At 35.3% G+C, this 17,934-nt stretch overlaps 5 protein-coding genes across 5 annotated transcripts; 3 read left to right on the forward strand and 2 right to left on the reverse strand.

The window, feature by feature from the left end:
* Positions 1-1,145: 1,145 nt before the first annotated feature.
* LOC142550972 (uncharacterized) lies at positions 1,146-2,428 on the forward strand. The gene has a single exon (XM_075660027.1). The coding sequence runs from the start codon at positions 1,262-1,264 to the stop codon at positions 1,736-1,738; it is 477 nt and encodes a 158-aa protein (XP_075516142.1). The 5' UTR covers positions 1,146-1,261; the 3' UTR covers positions 1,739-2,428.
* Positions 2,429-3,730: 1,302 nt separating this feature from the next.
* LOC142550973 (histone H4) lies at positions 3,731-4,349 on the reverse strand. Its single transcript, XM_075660028.1, has one exon. The coding sequence runs from the start codon at positions 4,286-4,288 to the stop codon at positions 3,977-3,979; it is 312 nt and encodes a 103-aa protein (XP_075516143.1). The 5' UTR covers positions 4,289-4,349; the 3' UTR covers positions 3,731-3,976.
* Positions 4,350-6,788: 2,439 nt separating this feature from the next.
* On the reverse strand, positions 6,789-8,024 carry LOC142550767 (uncharacterized protein At4g19900-like). Its single transcript, XM_075659830.1, has one exon. It carries the CDS (start codon positions 8,004-8,006, stop codon positions 6,789-6,791), a length of 1,218 nt encoding a protein of 405 aa, XP_075515945.1. The 5' UTR covers positions 8,007-8,024.
* Positions 8,025-10,579: 2,555 nt separating this feature from the next.
* Positions 10,580-13,737, forward strand: LOC142551811 (heat shock cognate 70 kDa protein 2-like). Its single transcript, XM_075661230.1, has 2 exons — positions 10,580-10,884; positions 11,694-13,737. The coding sequence occupies exons 1-2, from the start codon at positions 10,671-10,673 to the stop codon at positions 13,427-13,429; spliced, it is 1,950 nt and encodes a 649-aa protein (XP_075517345.1). The 5' UTR covers positions 10,580-10,670; the 3' UTR covers positions 13,430-13,737.
* Positions 13,738-14,210: 473 nt separating this feature from the next.
* On the forward strand, positions 14,211-17,480 carry LOC142551812 (beta-glucuronosyltransferase GlcAT14C). The gene is made up of 4 exons (XM_075661231.1): positions 14,211-14,945; positions 16,366-16,441; positions 16,567-16,682; positions 16,842-17,480. Exons 1-4 carry the CDS (start codon positions 14,396-14,398, stop codon positions 17,354-17,356), a joined length of 1,257 nt encoding a protein of 418 aa, XP_075517346.1. The 5' UTR covers positions 14,211-14,395; the 3' UTR covers positions 17,357-17,480.
* Positions 17,481-17,934: the final 454 nt, after the last annotated feature.

A 17,934-nucleotide genomic window follows, 5' to 3' on the forward strand; every position in this document is an offset into this window, starting at 1 on the left:
TTTAAATGATGAACACGATTGATGATCAATATTTGTGTGTGTATATATATGACGTGATTATAGTATATGGTGTCGAGTTGTCGCATCAATTATAGACATCCCACTAATTCCATGTTTATTATATAATTCGACTTGTAAATGCCAAAACATGGGAAGCAGAAGGAGGGTCCCCTTAATTAAATTGGTGGTGGGTGGCATTATCATTAATTATTATTTAGTTTAATTTAATTTAATTTAAATTTCAAACCAATTACGATTCAAAACAACCATCTCCTTAAAAGAATTGACAATGAAGAATAAAAAGCAAAATCATAATTGAACACACAAGATCAGGATATTTCCCAACTCAGATAAACTACTTAAGGGAATAGGACTAATCATTTGTTGAATTCCCTCAAACTACTTCATCTACCCTTGCAGTGTTGGCAAAAATTTGTGTGAGAAAATTTGTGTGAGACGCTCTCTCGGATCGTATGTTGTGAGACATATCTTTTATTTGGGTCATTCATGAAAAATATTACTTTTTATGTTAAGAGTATTACTTTTATTGTGAATATCGGTATGATTGACCTGTCTCACAGATAAATATTCTTGAGACTGTTTCACAAGAAACCTATTCTACAGTGTTTGGGTTTACTTTTTGTATTTTGCAAAAGTATTTTGAGAAATAATTTAGAGAAATGAAAATGAATGTTAATTTATTGGAAGAAAATTTACTTACGATAACGTTAATTTATTTGAAAAAATAACTCATTTCATTTTTAGGTACGTTTTAAACAAGGTAAAATAGTTTTTCCCCACTAATTTGTTCATTTTTTAGTTGTAGTCTCCTAATTTTTCAAAGTTTTGTTTGGTAAGCTAACTTAGTAACTTTAATTTTTGATTATTTGGATCTAATTGTGGATGTGACATTGAAAAATTTTGAGGTGACATTGAAAAATAGTGATATGATATTGAAAAGTCGTGACGTCACATCGAAATTTTTGAATTGTGAAATGTCGTGTCAATAATTGGATGAAAATAGTCGAGTTTTAGAACACCAAAACTAAATTTTGATAAATTAATTGACTAAAACTTAAAATTCAACATATTAATAAAAAAATCATTTTCCCTTTTAAAGAAGTATCAATGCCAGCTGGGCAGTTGATGAGGAGTTGGTGAATTGATAACGATTTTCACCACAAACACAATAACCAACTCAAAATAACAATAATAATATTCAATCTTCAAACGTCGTAATGTTAGTTGGAATCATTAGTTAATGTTAGGTTTAAGTCCAACCTCTTCCGATCTGTATTCGATCTATATCTTTGAGATAATATTGAAAGAGAGAATATTTGAAGAACATATATTGATCAGAAAATTGACGATCGGTTTCATGGGTTTCTTGAACTCATTGCTTCGAAGATTTTCTCATCCGAGATGGTCTGTGCTGCTGTATGCAACCACATGGACGGCACTCTTAACGGTGACAGTGGCAGTGGCGGCGTTCTTGCCAGAATTGGCTTTTGTTTCAGCTGTCAGCCCTACTTCTTCCGCTTACTGTGGTGGAGTGGCCAGCTCCGTCCGGCTTCCGTTAGATATCCCGTCTGAGACTTTTTGTTTCCGGTCTCAACTATCCAAGAAGTCTAAATTGGATGTTATAATCCCGCCGATATTCGCCGCCATGATTGTCGCAGGCTCGGCTTGTTTTGTCAGAGCCTTGGGATTATGGGGGATTGAGGATGAGCAAAGCTGATCAATGTTTCAATCAGGGTTCTTGGGTACTTTTATTTTAAAATATTAATCTGAATATCTATCATAAATATTTAAAGATGGATTAGTAATAGTAAATTTCGTTGATCAATCTTTCAACTTTACTATAGGAGTAGATATTCCGATGACAATACAATGAATTATATATGATTTATCACGTGGGGTCGCACATTTGGCAAACTTGAAAGTATGTCATTGAATCAACCATTGCTCAGGACATTGCCCGAAGGATAAGATCGAGTATATATCACAATAACATGCATGTTTACACGTTAAAATACTTTACACGTTTAATTATTCTGTCCATGGACCATGCTTTCAATCACATATCCAAGTTATACCTCTTATTCGATATCTCATATTCTCCCCCTATACCTGGTACCACCCTCACCTACAGACATCTTTAAAACCGGTGGTTGCCTTGAACTGCCAGTACAGAGGAGACGATGGCTCCACCCTAGGACAATAAATCACCGACAGGGCCGAGCTCCAGGTGTTCAGCCGGGAGATTGAAACGATACCGGCCTTGATGTAGCAGAATCTCGGAGCAACTATATGAAGAGGAGTTTTTTATGCAACTGTAAAGCATTTGTAATAAGTGTGAAAATAAACTTAGAAAGCAAACTACATAGAATTAGTTAGCAGGTGGTTGGATGCTTAAGATATCGTAAGAGCGTTTAACAACATCACTCCAAAATTCCTAAGTATAACTGACAATTCTGTAAGACCCAGGAGGTTATGGTAAAATACAATGCAATCTCTACAACAAATATATCTTGATCAAATCTACCACTATTGGTACATCGAGAGTTACAAACGAATTCGATAGCAATGTGATGTATCTTTAAATAATCATAGTAACATTCTATGTGCAACTAATGAAACACCTTTCATAATACACGTGTATTACTTTGACCAGAGATTCATTGCACTATTAACACAGCAGATCACATAAGATATTTATACTCGTAGATAAGTTGTGAATATGCAACTGTCAAAACTACACTCAATATCGCCACCTGATAACCCTTTTGGAGTCGATAACAAGTCAAAGTGCAGTTATACAATGTATAGCCTTCAAGTTGTCCCGATCCAAAGATTAATGTTATACAACAATAATTGTGAACTAATCACTCGACAAGAGATAATCACTTAGAAAGTCCAAGGAAGAATGGTTCAGTGCCTCATCTAATGAGCATTTATTTGTGGAATAAACATCTTCATGTTCTTACTAATGAAACGTAACATTTACATCACAAATTATAGTTTCGAGCTCAAAAGAATTTTATTTTTGTTTTAGGCAATTGAATTCACTAAAAATGAGTTTAGAATATTTAGTATAATTTCAATTAATTTCATGATATACGTTGCGAGATGAACCTCATAATACTAAAATATATTCAATAGATTTATCAATATAGATTTCATGATATACACATAAAATAAATATAATAATCAAATAAAATTTTAAAATATTATTAAAATAAATATTATATATATATATATATAATTCGTTAGATACATATTTAAACACTAATTCATTGGTGGATTAGTCACCACCATCATGAAAACAACGAAGCTCACAAATGATGGAAGAACCCATACTGAAATTAATGGACTCTGTGTGGCCCATCGCTTCCTCCATTTACCAGCTAGAGCAACAGCTAGGGCCAGTGAAATCCAGGTCAATCCCACAACAGTTTTTATTTAAATCCTACAAAAGATTTCCACCATAACAGAAGTGGTAACGCAATGACAAACTCATAGTCAATTAGTTCATATATAGTTCTTGCTGACTCTTTATATTATTGTAAACATTTGAAAAAACCAAGATCCAACACAATCAAATCTTGCCGTAATGTATATAGCTTTTGAACTAATTTGAAGACACTTTAGTAATGTAAAAACCAACATCCCATTTCACTCTACGGTTCGCAAGTTTAGTAATGAAATGGAAAACCTAACATAGAAAATGTAACCAAGAAAACCAGCACCCTTTTCCATATTATTACAACCATTCTTCAATCTCAAAATACAAATTAATCCAACTGATGACGATCCCATTGATTGAATTTTAAACAAAGCAAGAACATAGACCCAATAGAGATCTCAGTACATTATTTCATAACAAAACGAAACTACAACAAAACTTACTCAGATTAGATATCACTCACACTCTTTACATATCCTTTTTCTTTTACTCCGCCCCGTTGTGACAACCCTAGCCGCCAAATCCGTAGAGCGTGCGGCCTTGCCTTTTGAGCGCGTACACGACATCCATGGCGGTGACAGTTTTACGGCGAGCATGCTCTGTGTAGGTAACAGCATCTCTGATGACGTTCTCCAGGAAGATCTTCAATACACCACGAGTCTCTTCGTAGATAAGGCCACTGATACGCTTGACACCGCCCCTACGAGCCAAGCGGCGGATGGCGGGCTTTGTGATGCCCTGAATGTTGTCACGAAGCACCTTCCGATGACGCTTTGCTCCGCCTTTTCCCAAACCCTTGCCACCCTTGCCACGTCCAGACATTTTCCTCTGCTTCTGATTCAGGAATCAAGTATCTTAAAATCTAGTATGTTGAGCTGTCGTCAGTTTTAAGCGGGGATCGGATTATATAGGGGGTGAAATCAGCGACATCCGTTAGATCTTGAGATGTAATCGACGGTCAGTAATAGCGATCCGCGTTGTTTTTATGGGATTGTTGAGGTGTAATCGACGGTCAGTAATTTAAATGTGGATTGGATTGTTTTCAGGAGGGGAAACTACAAATTTAAAATTTTCGTTTGAAACTAACTTCACCCTCGACTCCAAGTCCATATATAGCTCAAGAGAGGAGTAGAATCCAACCCCAAAAACTAACATCACCCTCGATTTCTGAAATTAACAGTACAATCACACTAAATAGGTGTGGTAAGTGTTAGATAAAATCCTTCTCCTCCACTCTTGAGCTAACTTTTGGGGTTGAGTTAAGTCTAAAGTTCCATTCTTAACATGATATCAGAGCTCAGGTTTCACCGTTATATGTTGGTCTGTCTATAGTTGGGTCACTCGTTATGCACATATTTGGGTCATTTTAAACTTCACGCTCCAAATGTTCATTCTTAGGCGTGAGATAGTGTGTTGGGTTAGCTTTTGGGGTTGAGTTGGGTTCAAGTTCAAATCTTAACAATAAGTTGTAAGATTCGGCAGATAACACACCTGATCTATAACAGCTAAAACTCGAAGATTTTGATGACCCACTAAGAACCGCCTCGTCTACTCCATGAGTTTTCTACACCGGGCGTGAGAGAGAAAAATGATCGATGGAGCAAAAACAATTACATTTGCGAAAGCACAAATACAAGAATTATAGAATACAATAATTAAACAAGCACACAGACTCAGATTCATCGAAGAATTGCTGTTTGAACCGGACATTTTTTTGAATGACACTTTAACAAAAGAGCTCAACAATCACTAGAGTATCTTTGCCAAAATCAGAAGTCTATAGAGCGAATTAAGGCCTCTAGGAATAAATGTGAAATCCAATAAATAAACACTAGCAGAGAGTCACAATACCAAATCGCCAGATATAATAGCCAACCAATTACATGCATAATAAAAAGATAATTAGCATATGCTAATTTTCTCGGGCTTTTTGTAAAAATATTATTATTTTAAAAACCAGATTCCCAGAATCCGTGAGTCTGTCACGGATTCTAGGAAAGGCAATCCGTGTACAAACCGTGTCTTCCCCTTTAAATAGAAATGTCTTCTTCCAATTCATTCTCACACTTTATTTTTTTACTCCGATTCATATGTGTAAAATCCATCTTTTTTCTTTCGACCTTGTATTAATATTATTTGTTGATTTTATTATTCATTTCATTCGAAAAGATATCAAGAGGTAATGTTTAATTTCGTTGATAATATTATATATATATATATAATTATGTCTGAGAAGAATTTTTTTAATATTTTATTTGTATTATTTAAATTATAGTAATTTAATTATATTTTCGTTCATTAACATTATATGATTAAATATAATTTAGTTAAATAGTATATTTTTAATATTAATCGTGATATTAAAAAATAGTAGGAATATTAAAAAAAAATAATAAATATGATTTTGTGATTTTTGAAAATATTTCAAAATTAGTATTTTTAATATAATTAAATTAATTTAATATAAGAATGAGTTAATATTATTGTACTTAATACTGATGAAATTATAAAGTATTTTCTTACGTTTTTAAAAAAAATTATAAGAATTTATATTATGAAATAGTGTTTAGTTATTCTATCACTTTGGTCACTTTAATATAATTTATATAATATTATAAATATATTTATATTAACAAAAAGTAATATAAGAAATTAATAATTCAAATTAAAATATGTTTATCCAACTATATATTTTGAAATAACTTACTTAAAAGTTTAATATAAGTAAATTATATTAATTTTTATTGTCAAATTAATTTATGTGACTATATACAAAATAATTTTTAAAAATATTACTTTATATCGTAAAATAAGTTTTCGTAACATATTTTTTTTATTATAAATAAAAACATATGTTTGAACAAATTTATTTTGTAATAAAATTTATTTGACATTATTTATTTTAATAAAATAATAGTAATAGTTAATATTTAAGTTACTCTTGAAATTAAAGTCGATATAAGTTTATTTTAATCTACGTCTAATAAACTCATAATATATACCGTTTGCATCATTAAACCGATCTTAACTCTTAAGCCCAAACTCGCGTTTACATTCAAAGTAAAGAATTGTTTAAAGTTGTACCCAATGATAAAATAAAGATTATAGACACAAAAGGATAACTAGATGCAAATATATAATGAAATTATAAGATATTCGTGTTTATAATATATACCGTTTGCATCATCAAAATAGAATATGGTGGAAAGAACAGTGTTGTGTCCACTAATGAATTTTTCCCTATATCTAATCTAATTAAAAAAATATATGGGATTCTTGAATTAAAAGGAACTGAAAACATATGATAGTAATAATAAGCTAGCTACCTGCAAATAACACAATGTTGGGATAACAATCTCCATATTATACTTTCTTTTTCAATCTGCAACTTTTTACTCTGGCTGTTCCACAAATGCACTGCATAAGTCGACTGGTGCAGCTGATGAACCGTAGATTCAACCCACTTTTCACTGTCGGTGACGTTAGGCCGGGCGAAAAATCGGCCGATCCTGATCCAGTCTACCGGGTAGAAAGCAGTTGTTGGCATAACCGTGAAGTTGAAATCTCGAATCTGTCCCAATGTACTATTGACTACCCTGGAGACAAGGCAAGGCCCATTGTGGCCCCACTTGTTCCCATTGAAAGTTGTAGCAAATTCCTCTATAAATTTGTAAACAAGAGGATGTTTCTTGTCAAAAGCAAGAAGTGCATTGTTCAATCTTGACCAGTTTCCATGGACATCAACACTTTGTGCTCCGATGGAGTTCCTTAAAACTGACAAATCTTTCAAAACAATGAAATCTGTGTCCAAGTATACTCCTCCGTATCTGTACACAACTGCAAGCCTGATCAAATTTGATAGATTTTGTGAGAGGGGGATCACTCCTGGATCCCTGGTACCATTCTTGATATCTTTCAACCAAGTTTCACCAGAAGTATTCTTCAACAAATCCCACAAGTCAGGAGTGATTGCTTGAATACGATAACCGCGACTAATCAAAGGCTCCAACTTTTCATACCCTTTTCTTGAATCCATAGTTCTAGAAACAATAACTAAACAGCTTCTTGGATTTGTTTGGAATAAGCTCTCCATCCCGAAAAACTCCCTTTCGCCAAACGAATCAACGGGAGCAAACCATGTCATGAAAAACTGAACTTCGCATTGGTTTGCACTGAAAAATTCGTCAACTCTAGAATCGAATCTTCTCGACAACTCGGTTGAGTTAAATAAGCCTAAAACCTCGGGCTTAAGCCTGTTTCTGGCCCGAGAGACTCTTCTTCCATTATTAACAGGAGCAGGAGGAGCCGAGGATCCCCGATGATCACCTTCTGTTGATTGAACTAAGTTCGGTATTGTATCTGAGGGTGTGTGAATCTTCAACTGATCAAGACGTTTGTTTCTATTTTCGACAATACCGAAACCGACCGATAAATTGAATACGAAGCTGTCAGCGAGAATAATAACTAAGATCGCCAAAGTGAAAGCGGTGATGGCGTAGATGTGCAGTTTCTGAGGGCAAATTCTCAAAGAAGCACGCATATTTCTGAACTCCGTATAAATTTGTGCTAGATTAATGATCTGTCAAAGAACCGGATGTACTCAACTACAAAGAATGGCCTCCACAAAACTTGTTAAACTGGTGAATATATGCACGAAATAGAGAAGGAAGCGGAGTGATTTTATAGCTAGCAAGGAGGCATGCCTGCATGAGTCCTTGTTGGAGTCGAATTATTTCTTTCGCCCAGTTTGGCAAGCAGTATTAAGGTTGGATTATTTATTAATATTTTATTTGGTTTGATTTTTAAATTTGAGATTTACTATCTCTTTGATAACTTTTACAATTTATGTTGGTGAACAAATCCACGCATTTAAGAAGGATAAAATCTATCCGGGTACACCATAAAAGACAAATCACCAAAATACCCCTGATTTTAAATCCCTAGAAATTCCAAGTGGGTCTTCTTGAAGGAAAAAACAATAACGAGAAATAAATTAAATATTAAGATGAAGGATACTTGGGTCATTCATACATTTATCATGATTTTATCTATCTTATTATTTCACACCACACATGATATTATATATCTCTCAAATTAAATATCTTATCATATCTAACATTAATCAATCAAATTATTAATCATTCAATTATCACATTCTACATACCAAGCGAGAGAAGTAGAATTTTGGATAGGATACGAGTTATATCTTGTTTTCGAATAGGTGGCAGCGAAAATCCGGGATTTCTTTAAATTTATCTCCGTCGAATGCGTAGATTAGATTACGTTGATTTCGTGAAATAATATGTATAATTAATTAGTGTCCGAGGATCAAATGTGTATTGTTAGGATCAACGCTTACTTAGGATGTGCAAAAATTAGGTTAAACAGAATTAACCGATGGGAGGTAATTCGGTTTTGAATATTAAAAAAAAATTGGTTAATTCGAATAATTCGATTTAGTTTTGGTTTTTGTAAAAAAAATTCGATTAATCGAATTATTAAATAAATAATTTTGATTTTTTATTAAAATTTACATATAATTTATTATATTTTGTAAATTTTTTTATATTGTATATAATTTTTTTATGATTAATATGTTTTATTAATTTTATTATAATTTTTTAAATTTTACTTTTTTAATAAAATCGATTAATTTGTTTACCGATTGAAATAACCGATTTTTATTCGATTCGATTAATTGGGTTTTAGTGAGAAATCGATTCGTTAGCCTCCAACAATTTGGTAAATCGGTTTTCATTAATTCAGTTGGTTTTTTACCGAATTAACTAAATGCTCAACCTTGCGCTTATTATTAAGCCAAAAGTTATAGTTGTTAGCTAATGTGCAACTTTATTTTATTATACACGTGGAAACATATAATACACCTACTTGGGTGCTAATGAGTCGGACTATTCGGCTCATGAGTCCGGAGATACGCGTGTGTTAACTGTTTGTGATGTCTCGTATCCCCTAAAAATTAGTCTTAATCTTTCTCTACAGTCGGCTTCGGCTCTGTCTCGAGCAGAGACATTATTAGATTTGACATCACTCTTTTACGACTCACATAGCCAATCAAATCAAGCGGCATAATATCAGTAGCTTGACGCATGAGAACTTGTCAACAGCTTGATGCATGAAAACTTAAAAAAAAAAAAAAAAAAAAAAAAAGGAATCCGGAACAGTAACCAACGGAATGCAATATTTATACAACATCTTCCATTTCACAATATTTTAATGAATACTTTTTTAAATAATAATATTTTTAAAAAATCCTAAATTTCTCCTAGTTTTCATCTTCGATATGCGATCTTTCTCAGATATGGTACTTTCATTTGCAACAGCATGCTCCTTCTCATTATCTGCAGCACCATGCCGATTCTGGGACCTTTTTCCTTTATCTATTGCTTGATCCATGTTGCCTTTAGTTTCAGCTTTTCTCCAGTCCTTGGCCTGGTTTGGAGTTTAATTCTGATATTTCTATAGGCTCTTCAAATCAATTGTCCCCACAATGCAAGTTATTTTTTGTCCTCGGGCTCAAAATTTTAACAGATTCTAATTCTACGTTTTCATAGGCTAAGGATGTATTTGGGCAAATGCATTTGAAATTTATGGATTACGATTATAGTTTTATGTCGGCTGGAACATTTATTACATGTCGGGTGAATTGGCTGAATTCGTTGAATAAAAAACGTGGGATGCAAATGTTGGCTTATATTTGTCAAAATAAAGCTCAGGGATTTCATACGGAAAATAACACGCCAACTAGGTATCTCAAATTTAATAACATAATAATATGTATATATGTGTGTGTATATATATATATATTTAAAAAATGGGAAACAAATGCAGTATGATATTGATACCTAGTCGGCATAAAGTTCATTCTAGAAGATTCTCGTATAAATATTTAAAATTTTAATTTTCAAAATAAAAAAATTTAAACCAGGTCGGCAGCTAAACGTTAATGGGAGAATCTAAGCACCGTCCAACAGTTTTTCTTGTAATCGATCCAACGGCTGTTAAAATTTCGAACATTCTCGAACCGTGGAAACCAACTACTCGAAGCATTCGCACCCTCCAGTATATATATCCTCTTCTCGCACTTGATCATCAATCCAATTAGAACTGTGTATAATCCTGTTTTCCTTTTGTTTCGACGATATACTTTCCAGATTGAATTTGAGAGGGGAATAAGCTTGCATCAATGACGGGAAAAGGAGATGGTCCTGCGATCGGCATAGATCTAGGAACGACTTACTCTTGCGTCGGTGTGTGGCAACACGACCGCGTGGAAATCATCGCCAATGACCAGGGTAACAGAACAACGCCATCTTACGTTGGTTTTACGGACTCCGAACGGCTCATCGGTGACGCCGCCAAGAATCAGGTCGCCATGAATCCGACGAACACTGTATTTGGTGAGATTTGTATTCCTGTTTAGAAGTATATGACTACAGGCTTATTTTCTTTTTCGTTTCTGGTTTAGTTTTCGTTGCTATATCGTGTTGTCAATAAAAAAAAATTTCTTTCGAATATTTATGCGTTACTTTATTCAGCTGAATTTGGCTTCATGTCAATCTAGAACAAATTAACAACGAATCTATAATCTTGTTTCGGTTGCCCTTGCTGCCCATTAGATTAATCGCGCTGACACAAATATGAAACGTCACGAATTATATGGATTCTGCATGCTTGAGGGCAAGCAATTTTACATTGAATTGAAAGAATATCTCGCAGTTATAATAATTTGTTTTGCTCATTACTGGCTTTCTTGCGGTGTTATTGCGTTGAGTAAATTATTATTAATTATTTTTGCTTTAACACTCAACTTTCTACGTGTAACTATGCAACAGAGCGTGCATCTTTTTTCCTTTTGATACTCGGTTCACTCTTATATGTTATTTGACCATGACAATTATTCGTCAGATAGAAGTTCTAGGCATAAATTCCACGCTTAACTGCCTGTGTTATTTTTCACTCGGTGTAAGATGAACATCGGCCCTGTCTGAATTTTGAAGAGGAGCTTCTTTTACCTTTTCATTTCTTGATTTTAATTAAATTCCTATCTACGTGAGTAAGGGAGGTTCTGACATTTTGGCACTCTTCATTTTTGCCCGATGGGGAAATTTGATGACCATGGATGTTTTTTTTGGATTCATTGCCAAATTGTACGTTTATTTGGAGAGTTTATGCTTATAACAGCGTTTTGTTGTTACTTCTCTTACAGATGCTAAAAGGTTGATTGGTCGGAGATTTTCCGATGCATCTGTGCAGAGCGACATCAAGTTATGGCCTTTCAAGGTCGTTGCTGGACCTGGGGATAAGCCTATGATTGAGGTTAACTACAAGGGAGAAAATAAGCAATTTTCTGCAGAAGAGATCTCTTCCATGGTCTTGATTAAGATGAAAGAAATTGCTGAGGCATACCTAGGTTCATCTGTGAAGAACGCAGTTGTCACCGTCCCAGCGTATTTCAATGATTCCCAGCGCCAAGCCACAAAGGATGCTGGTGTAATTTCTGGTCTTAATGTGATGCGTATCATCAACGAGCCCACAGCTGCCGCCATTGCTTATGGCCTGGACAAGAAGGCAACTAATGTTGGCGAGAAGAATGTTTTGATTTTTGATCTTGGTGGTGGTACTTTTGATGTATCTCTGTTGACTATTGAAGAGGGTATTTTCGAGGTGAAGGCCACTGCCGGTGACACTCATCTTGGTGGGGAAGATTTTGACAACAGAATGGTTAATCACTTTGCTCAAGAATTTAAGAGAAAGAATAAGAAGGACATCTCTGGTAACCCGAGGGCTCTTAGAAGATTGAGGACTGCTTGTGAGAGAGCAAAGAGAACTCTTTCATCCACCGCCCAGACCACCATCGAGATCGACTCTCTGTACGAAGGAATTGACTTCTACACCACTATTACCCGCGCCAGATTCGAGGAGCTCAACATGGATTTGTTCAGAAAGTGTATGGAACCTGTTGAAAAGTGTCTGAGGGATGCTAAGATGGATAAGAGCTCGGTTCATGATGTAGTACTTGTTGGTGGTTCAACTAGAATTCCCAAAGTCCAGCAATTGTTGCAGGACTTCTTCAACGGGAAAGAGCTCTGCAAAAGCATCAACCCTGACGAGGCTGTTGCTTATGGTGCTGCAGTACAAGCTGCTATTTTGAGCGGTGAGGGGAGCGAGAAGGTCCAAGATCTCTTGCTTTTGGACGTCACTCCTCTCTCACTTGGCCTTGAGACTGCTGGTGGTGTAATGACCGTGTTGATTCCAAGAAACACCACCATCCCCACCAAAAAAGAGCAGGTCTTCTCCACCTATTCAGACAACCAGCCTGGTGTGCTGATTCAGGTCTACGAAGGGGAAAGAACAAGGACTAAAGACAATAACTTGCTGGGAAAATTTGAGCTCTCTGGCATTCCTCCGGCTCCCAGGGGAGTTCCTCAAATCACAGTGTGCTTGGACATAGATGCCAATGGCATTCTCAACGTGTCTGCAGAAGACAAGACCACCGGGCAGAAGAACAAAATTACGATCACCAACGACAAGGGCCGACTCTCCAAGGAAGAAATAGAGAAAATGGTTCAGGAAGCAGAGAAGTATAAATCTGAGGACGAAGAGCACAAGAAGAAAGTTGAGGCTAAGAACACGTTAGAAAACTATGCATACAACATGAGGAACACTGTGAAGGACGAGAAGATTGCCTCCAACATACCTGCAGCTGACAAGAAAAAGATCGAGTATGCTGTCGAATCGACTATCCAGTGGCTCGATGGTAACCAGCTTGCAGAAGCTGTTGAATTCGAGGACAAGATGAAAGAACTGGAGAGTATATGCAACCCAATCATAGCGAAAATGTACCAGGGTGCGGGTGGTGGTGCAGGTGTTCCTATGGATGATGAGGGTGTCCCTGCTCCTGGGGGAAGTGGCGCTGGTCCGAAGATTGAAGAAGTGGACTAAAGAAAATACTTGGCTGATTTTCTTTTGTCGAGGATTTTGTTTTATATTCTGCAATTGACTTTCGTAGGATGGAATTTTGTTTTGCAAGTGTTGGGGAATCTTTTACTTTTTTTTTAATTATTAAATTTGATGTTTTTAGATATTTTTTTAAATATGTTGTCGATACTAAGTACCACTCAAAAATTTATATCTATTTTTCATGATATTAGGTATTCGCAAAAATTAGGTCAATTAGACGGCTTTTTGTTCAATTTCAATAGGCATGGTAATTGGATGTGTGTATTTGATGGGCGACATGTTACGTTGAATTTACTGGTCTATTTGCCTTTTTTTTTTCTTTTTTTTTTCTATTCTATAATTTAAATATATATATTTATATATCTTTTACGATTTGAATTTAAATTCCTTTTCAAATTGTTTAAATTATATTTAACATTGATGATATAATTTAAAATGTAAATTTCAATTCCTTATCAAATTGGTAAAAAAATTTGTGTGAGACGGTCTCATAGATCGTATTTTATGAGACATATTTTTATTTGATTAATAATATTTTTTTATTGTAAATATCAATAGATTTTACTCGTCTCGCATATAAAGATCCGTGGTCTCACAAATGACATACGGTTTTTTTAATACATGGTAGACATAATTTGGAAACATTTTTTCAATTCTAATTTTATACGAATTTTCTTCTACGGTTTCGAACAAATCAATCCTACAAATAAATGACAAAACATTTATATATTTTTTTGAGTAAAAATAATAACCATTTATATTTGCTCCTACCGTTGAATGCTCCCTAATTTTCTTTCTTCCTTGTCTACTTTGTCTTAACCTTTCACCTTCTCATCCCAACGACGATGGACTATGTTCTTCGCATGATGCCAATTATCATCCATCGATTCAAACTATAATCTTGAAACAGAAACACCAAAATTAGTTCAAGAAAAACAGAACCCATTAATGAACCGAGCTCGATTCCGATTTGTTTCGACCCGAAAATGCTCAGCACCGATAATCTTGATCTCCATTTCAGTTATCGTACTGATTTTCATTCTAATTTTATCCAGTTCCAAACCCAGTAATTCATCTTTCTCCGGTTTAAATTCAGTCAACCCGGATTCCATAGGTTCGCTCAATCGAGAAGATGATGTCGTGTTACCCGGGTTGCCCCGGCTCGCTTACTGCATCTCGGGTACAAGTGGAGACGGCGTGAGGATGAAGAGGCTGCTTCAGGCGTTGTACCATCCACGGAATCACTACTTGCTCCATCTCGATTTTGAGGCATCTGAAGTTGAAAGGCTCGAGCTTGTCAAGTACGCCAAGTCCGAAGCGGCGATGAGGGATTTCAAGAATGTGATGGTTGTAGGGAAGGGTAATCTGCTCATTTCAAAGGGGCCGACGATGATGGCTTCCACGCTTCATGGGATTGCTATTCTGTTGAAGCAGGCGAAGCATTGGGATTGGTTTATTAATCTCGGGGCTTCGGATTACCCCCTCATGCCTCAAGATGGTTGGTTTTATTGTTTGTTTGTTACATAGCTCACTTTCTATCACAGTTTCATTATCTTTCTAATTTGCTAATAATTACAAAATTGATTTTCTGTGATGGGGGAATGTGGTAGTTAATTATCTTTTGCAGTGTGTGTTATTGCGAGGATTGGGAATCGAATTTCGTTACCTTTTTAATATAAACAATGTAAATACGTCAGTAATGCGGCTAATTCTATAAATTCCTGGACCCGTTTGATCATCGACTTGATGTAGTTGAAAGTGGCAATGGGGACACTTGAATGCAGGGGTATGAACAAGCTGGGGAGGAGAGGGGGTGGTCTTACTGTCTCAAGTAAAAAAACTTTTGGTTTTCTGTATGCGATTCTAGTAAGAATATGTTTACGCGCCCCCTTTATATGAGAATTACCCCCCTGCTATCCGGGGATATTATAAATTCTCCGGAACCGCTTCTTAATGGAATGGTTACGTTTTAAGTTGCTGCTGTGTATGATGAGATGAAAACTTGGCCAAAAAAAGTTTTGGTTCTTAGGTGGTAAAGGTGGGTTAAATGTGTTGAAGTTTTGAATAACTAAATTCCGGAGTTATATGTAGGATACCTTGTTCAACAATTTGAAATGTTGTTCATATAAACGGAAGATGTTGCAAAAGGGAGCTTCTTTACTATGAGATGTGTATTTTATTTTCAGTAAGCAATAAGTCACTGGAATGAACCTGTACCCCTTTGGAAACACTGAGATTTCCTTGACCCTTGTTGGTTTGACTGAGACTAAACTAGAAAATCGGTTGGATCTAAATATTGTTGCTCCCTGATGGTTCTAGGGAGTGACGTGATTTTATTGTGAGACCGAGAATGATGAAAAGATGAAATGCAAAAAAAAAACATCAAACTATAGTGTCGAGTTGACATAAAATTTGAGAATTGTTGAGCTAGGCCTGGATAGTTTGATGTTTTAGATTCGTAACCTAAGTGTTTGGCTGAAGAGGTCATAGACCATGGTTTTTTAATTACTATTATGATTTATTTTGGTGAACAAATTAAATCATACTTGGACAGCGAAATAAAACTGGTGTTCGAGAACCTCACTTGATCATTGTGTCAAGATCGATCAAGTAACCAAAATAGTTTGATCTCAGCTTTAGTTTCTTCGCCGCTTGGCATAAAGAGCTCTATAAAGCTCTGATATCTCTTTTGTGTTAGAAAAAAAAATAGGTGCCTTGTTGAATTTCAGAAATTGAACTTGAGCTATACTGAAGCGAGCTATCTTGAATTATTCGTTTAATAGAAAACTTGTGTAATTTTAAATTATGTCGTCTGCATCATGAAAGTAAAGTAGCTTGCTATATTTGCTCACTGCTATTTTTGGGCCCCCAGATACCAATTATGTCAGCTTCTGACATTCTACTTTTCTTTGTTCCAGACATCCTACATATCTTCTCTTACCTGCCGAGAGATCTCAACTTCCTTGAGCATACTAGTGACTTAGGTTGGAAAGAGTGAGCTCCCATCTAATCCCTCAACTTGTTTACACAAAGTATTGTATGCTGTCTGCAAACAATGATTTTCTCTTTTCAAATAGATGGCGTTAATTCTTGAAAACCTTTTTTGGTGCCGTCTTCAGACAACAAAGAGCTCGGCCTATTATAATAGATCCTGGCTTATATCACTCCAAGAGATCTGGTGTTTTCTGGGCTAAAGAGAGAAGATCAATCCCTGCTTCTTTCAAGTTATTCACCGGTGCGTCTCCTACGTGTGTTTCCTCTTTGCATACAGATTATATTTTCTAATGCATAATCTATTATGGTTGTGTTGTAGTAGATACTTATAAACTTACACACACGATCAATGTCACTATCACAGACTTAAGAATTGTTCAATTCTGTCTCGTTTCCTCAGGGTCGTCAAATGTGATTCTCACGAGGCCATTTCTTGAATTCTGCATTTGGGGTTGGGATAACCTTCCACGCACTCTTCTTATGTACTACACAAACTTCCTCTCGTCCCCTGAGGGCTATTTCCACACGGTGATGTGTAACCATAAAAACTATCAGAACACAACAGTGAACAATGACTTGCATTACGTGAAATGGGACGATCCTTTGAAGGAACAGCCTTCAAATTTAACAGTCAAACAGTTTGATGATATGGTCCAGAGTGGAGCCCCCTTTGCTCATCAAATTTCTGAGAACGACCGTTTACTCGACCGAATTGACAAGGAGCTGCTGAAAAGATCTCCTGAGGGAATAACCCCCGGCGGTTGGTGTTCGGGAACATTTGGGCTAAACAAAGACCCTTGTATGGTCTATGGGAGCTCAGATGTCGTCAGGCCTTCCTTGAGTTCGAAAAGATTGGAGAAACTTGTGCTTGAGCTTCTTGATCCCGAAAATTTTCGATCAAAACAATGTAAATAATGCTTGTATTTGTTTGAGGACTGGTTTTCTGAATCCAGGTTGTTTCCGGTTAAATATCTACGTCTGTGAAATTTTATCTGAACAAATTCGAACAATTTTTAAATTAAATTAAAGGAAAGCTCTTTTGTTTTTTCTGCCGGGCTAGTAATGTCTTCCCATTTTTATAAATTTTAGTCATTTTTCATGTGAAATGTTAATGTGACATTGTACACGTTAGCTCAACATCAGAAAGAAGACTAAAACTGCAAAAACAAAAAAAAATCAAAATCAAAATCGCAAATAGACAAGTATACATAATCAAAAAACAATATTTCTTTAAATTAATGTAGTATTTTGATCAAATAAAATAAAATCTCCAAACTAATTGTTAAATTTATTATAATGAACACATAAACTAACTTATTTGAGAAGTAGATATTGTTCACGCCTCTAGTTCAACCTCGAGTAAACGTGCCCTTTTTATGAAAGACCACTACTTGCAATTACAATGCTGCAACAAAGCAATGGTAAATTTTGGTTAATAATCTCGATCAACTTTTTTTTAACCTTAAGGGATATTATTTTTTTAAAAAAATATT

The sequence above is a fragment of the Primulina tabacum genome, chromosome 7 (genome assembly GCF_025594145.1).
Source record: "Primulina tabacum isolate GXHZ01 chromosome 7, ASM2559414v2, whole genome shotgun sequence".
Lineage (NCBI taxonomy): Eukaryota > Viridiplantae > Streptophyta > Magnoliopsida > Lamiales > Gesneriaceae > Primulina > Primulina tabacum.

Excerpts from the sequence above, each read along its gene's own strand:
- LOC142550972 (XM_075660027.1), top strand. The coding sequence starts at position 1,262 with ATGTTAGGTTTAAGTCCAACCTCTTCCGATCTGTATTCGATCTATATC.
- LOC142550973 (XM_075660028.1), bottom strand. The coding sequence starts at position 4,288 with ATGTCTGGACGTGGCAAGGGTGGCAAGGGTTTGGGAAAAGGCGGAGCA.
- LOC142550767 (XM_075659830.1), bottom strand. The coding sequence starts at position 8,006 with ATGCGTGCTTCTTTGAGAATTTGCCCTCAGAAACTGCACATCTACGCC.
- LOC142551811 (XM_075661230.1), top strand. The coding sequence starts at position 10,671 with ATGACGGGAAAAGGAGATGGTCCTGCGATCGGCATAGATCTAGGAACG. Across the intron at positions 10,885-11,693 it reads TCCGACGAACACTGTATTTG|ATGCTAAAAGGTTGATTGGT; the intron begins GTGAGATTTGTA and ends CTTCTCTTACAG.
- LOC142551812 (XM_075661231.1), top strand. The coding sequence starts at position 14,396 with ATGAACCGAGCTCGATTCCGATTTGTTTCGACCCGAAAATGCTCAGCA. Across the intron at positions 16,442-16,566 it reads AGTGACTTAGGTTGGAAAGA|ACAACAAAGAGCTCGGCCTA; the intron begins GTGAGCTCCCAT and ends TGCCGTCTTCAG. Across the intron at positions 16,683-16,841 it reads TTCTTTCAAGTTATTCACCG|GGTCGTCAAATGTGATTCTC; the intron begins GTGCGTCTCCTA and ends TCGTTTCCTCAG.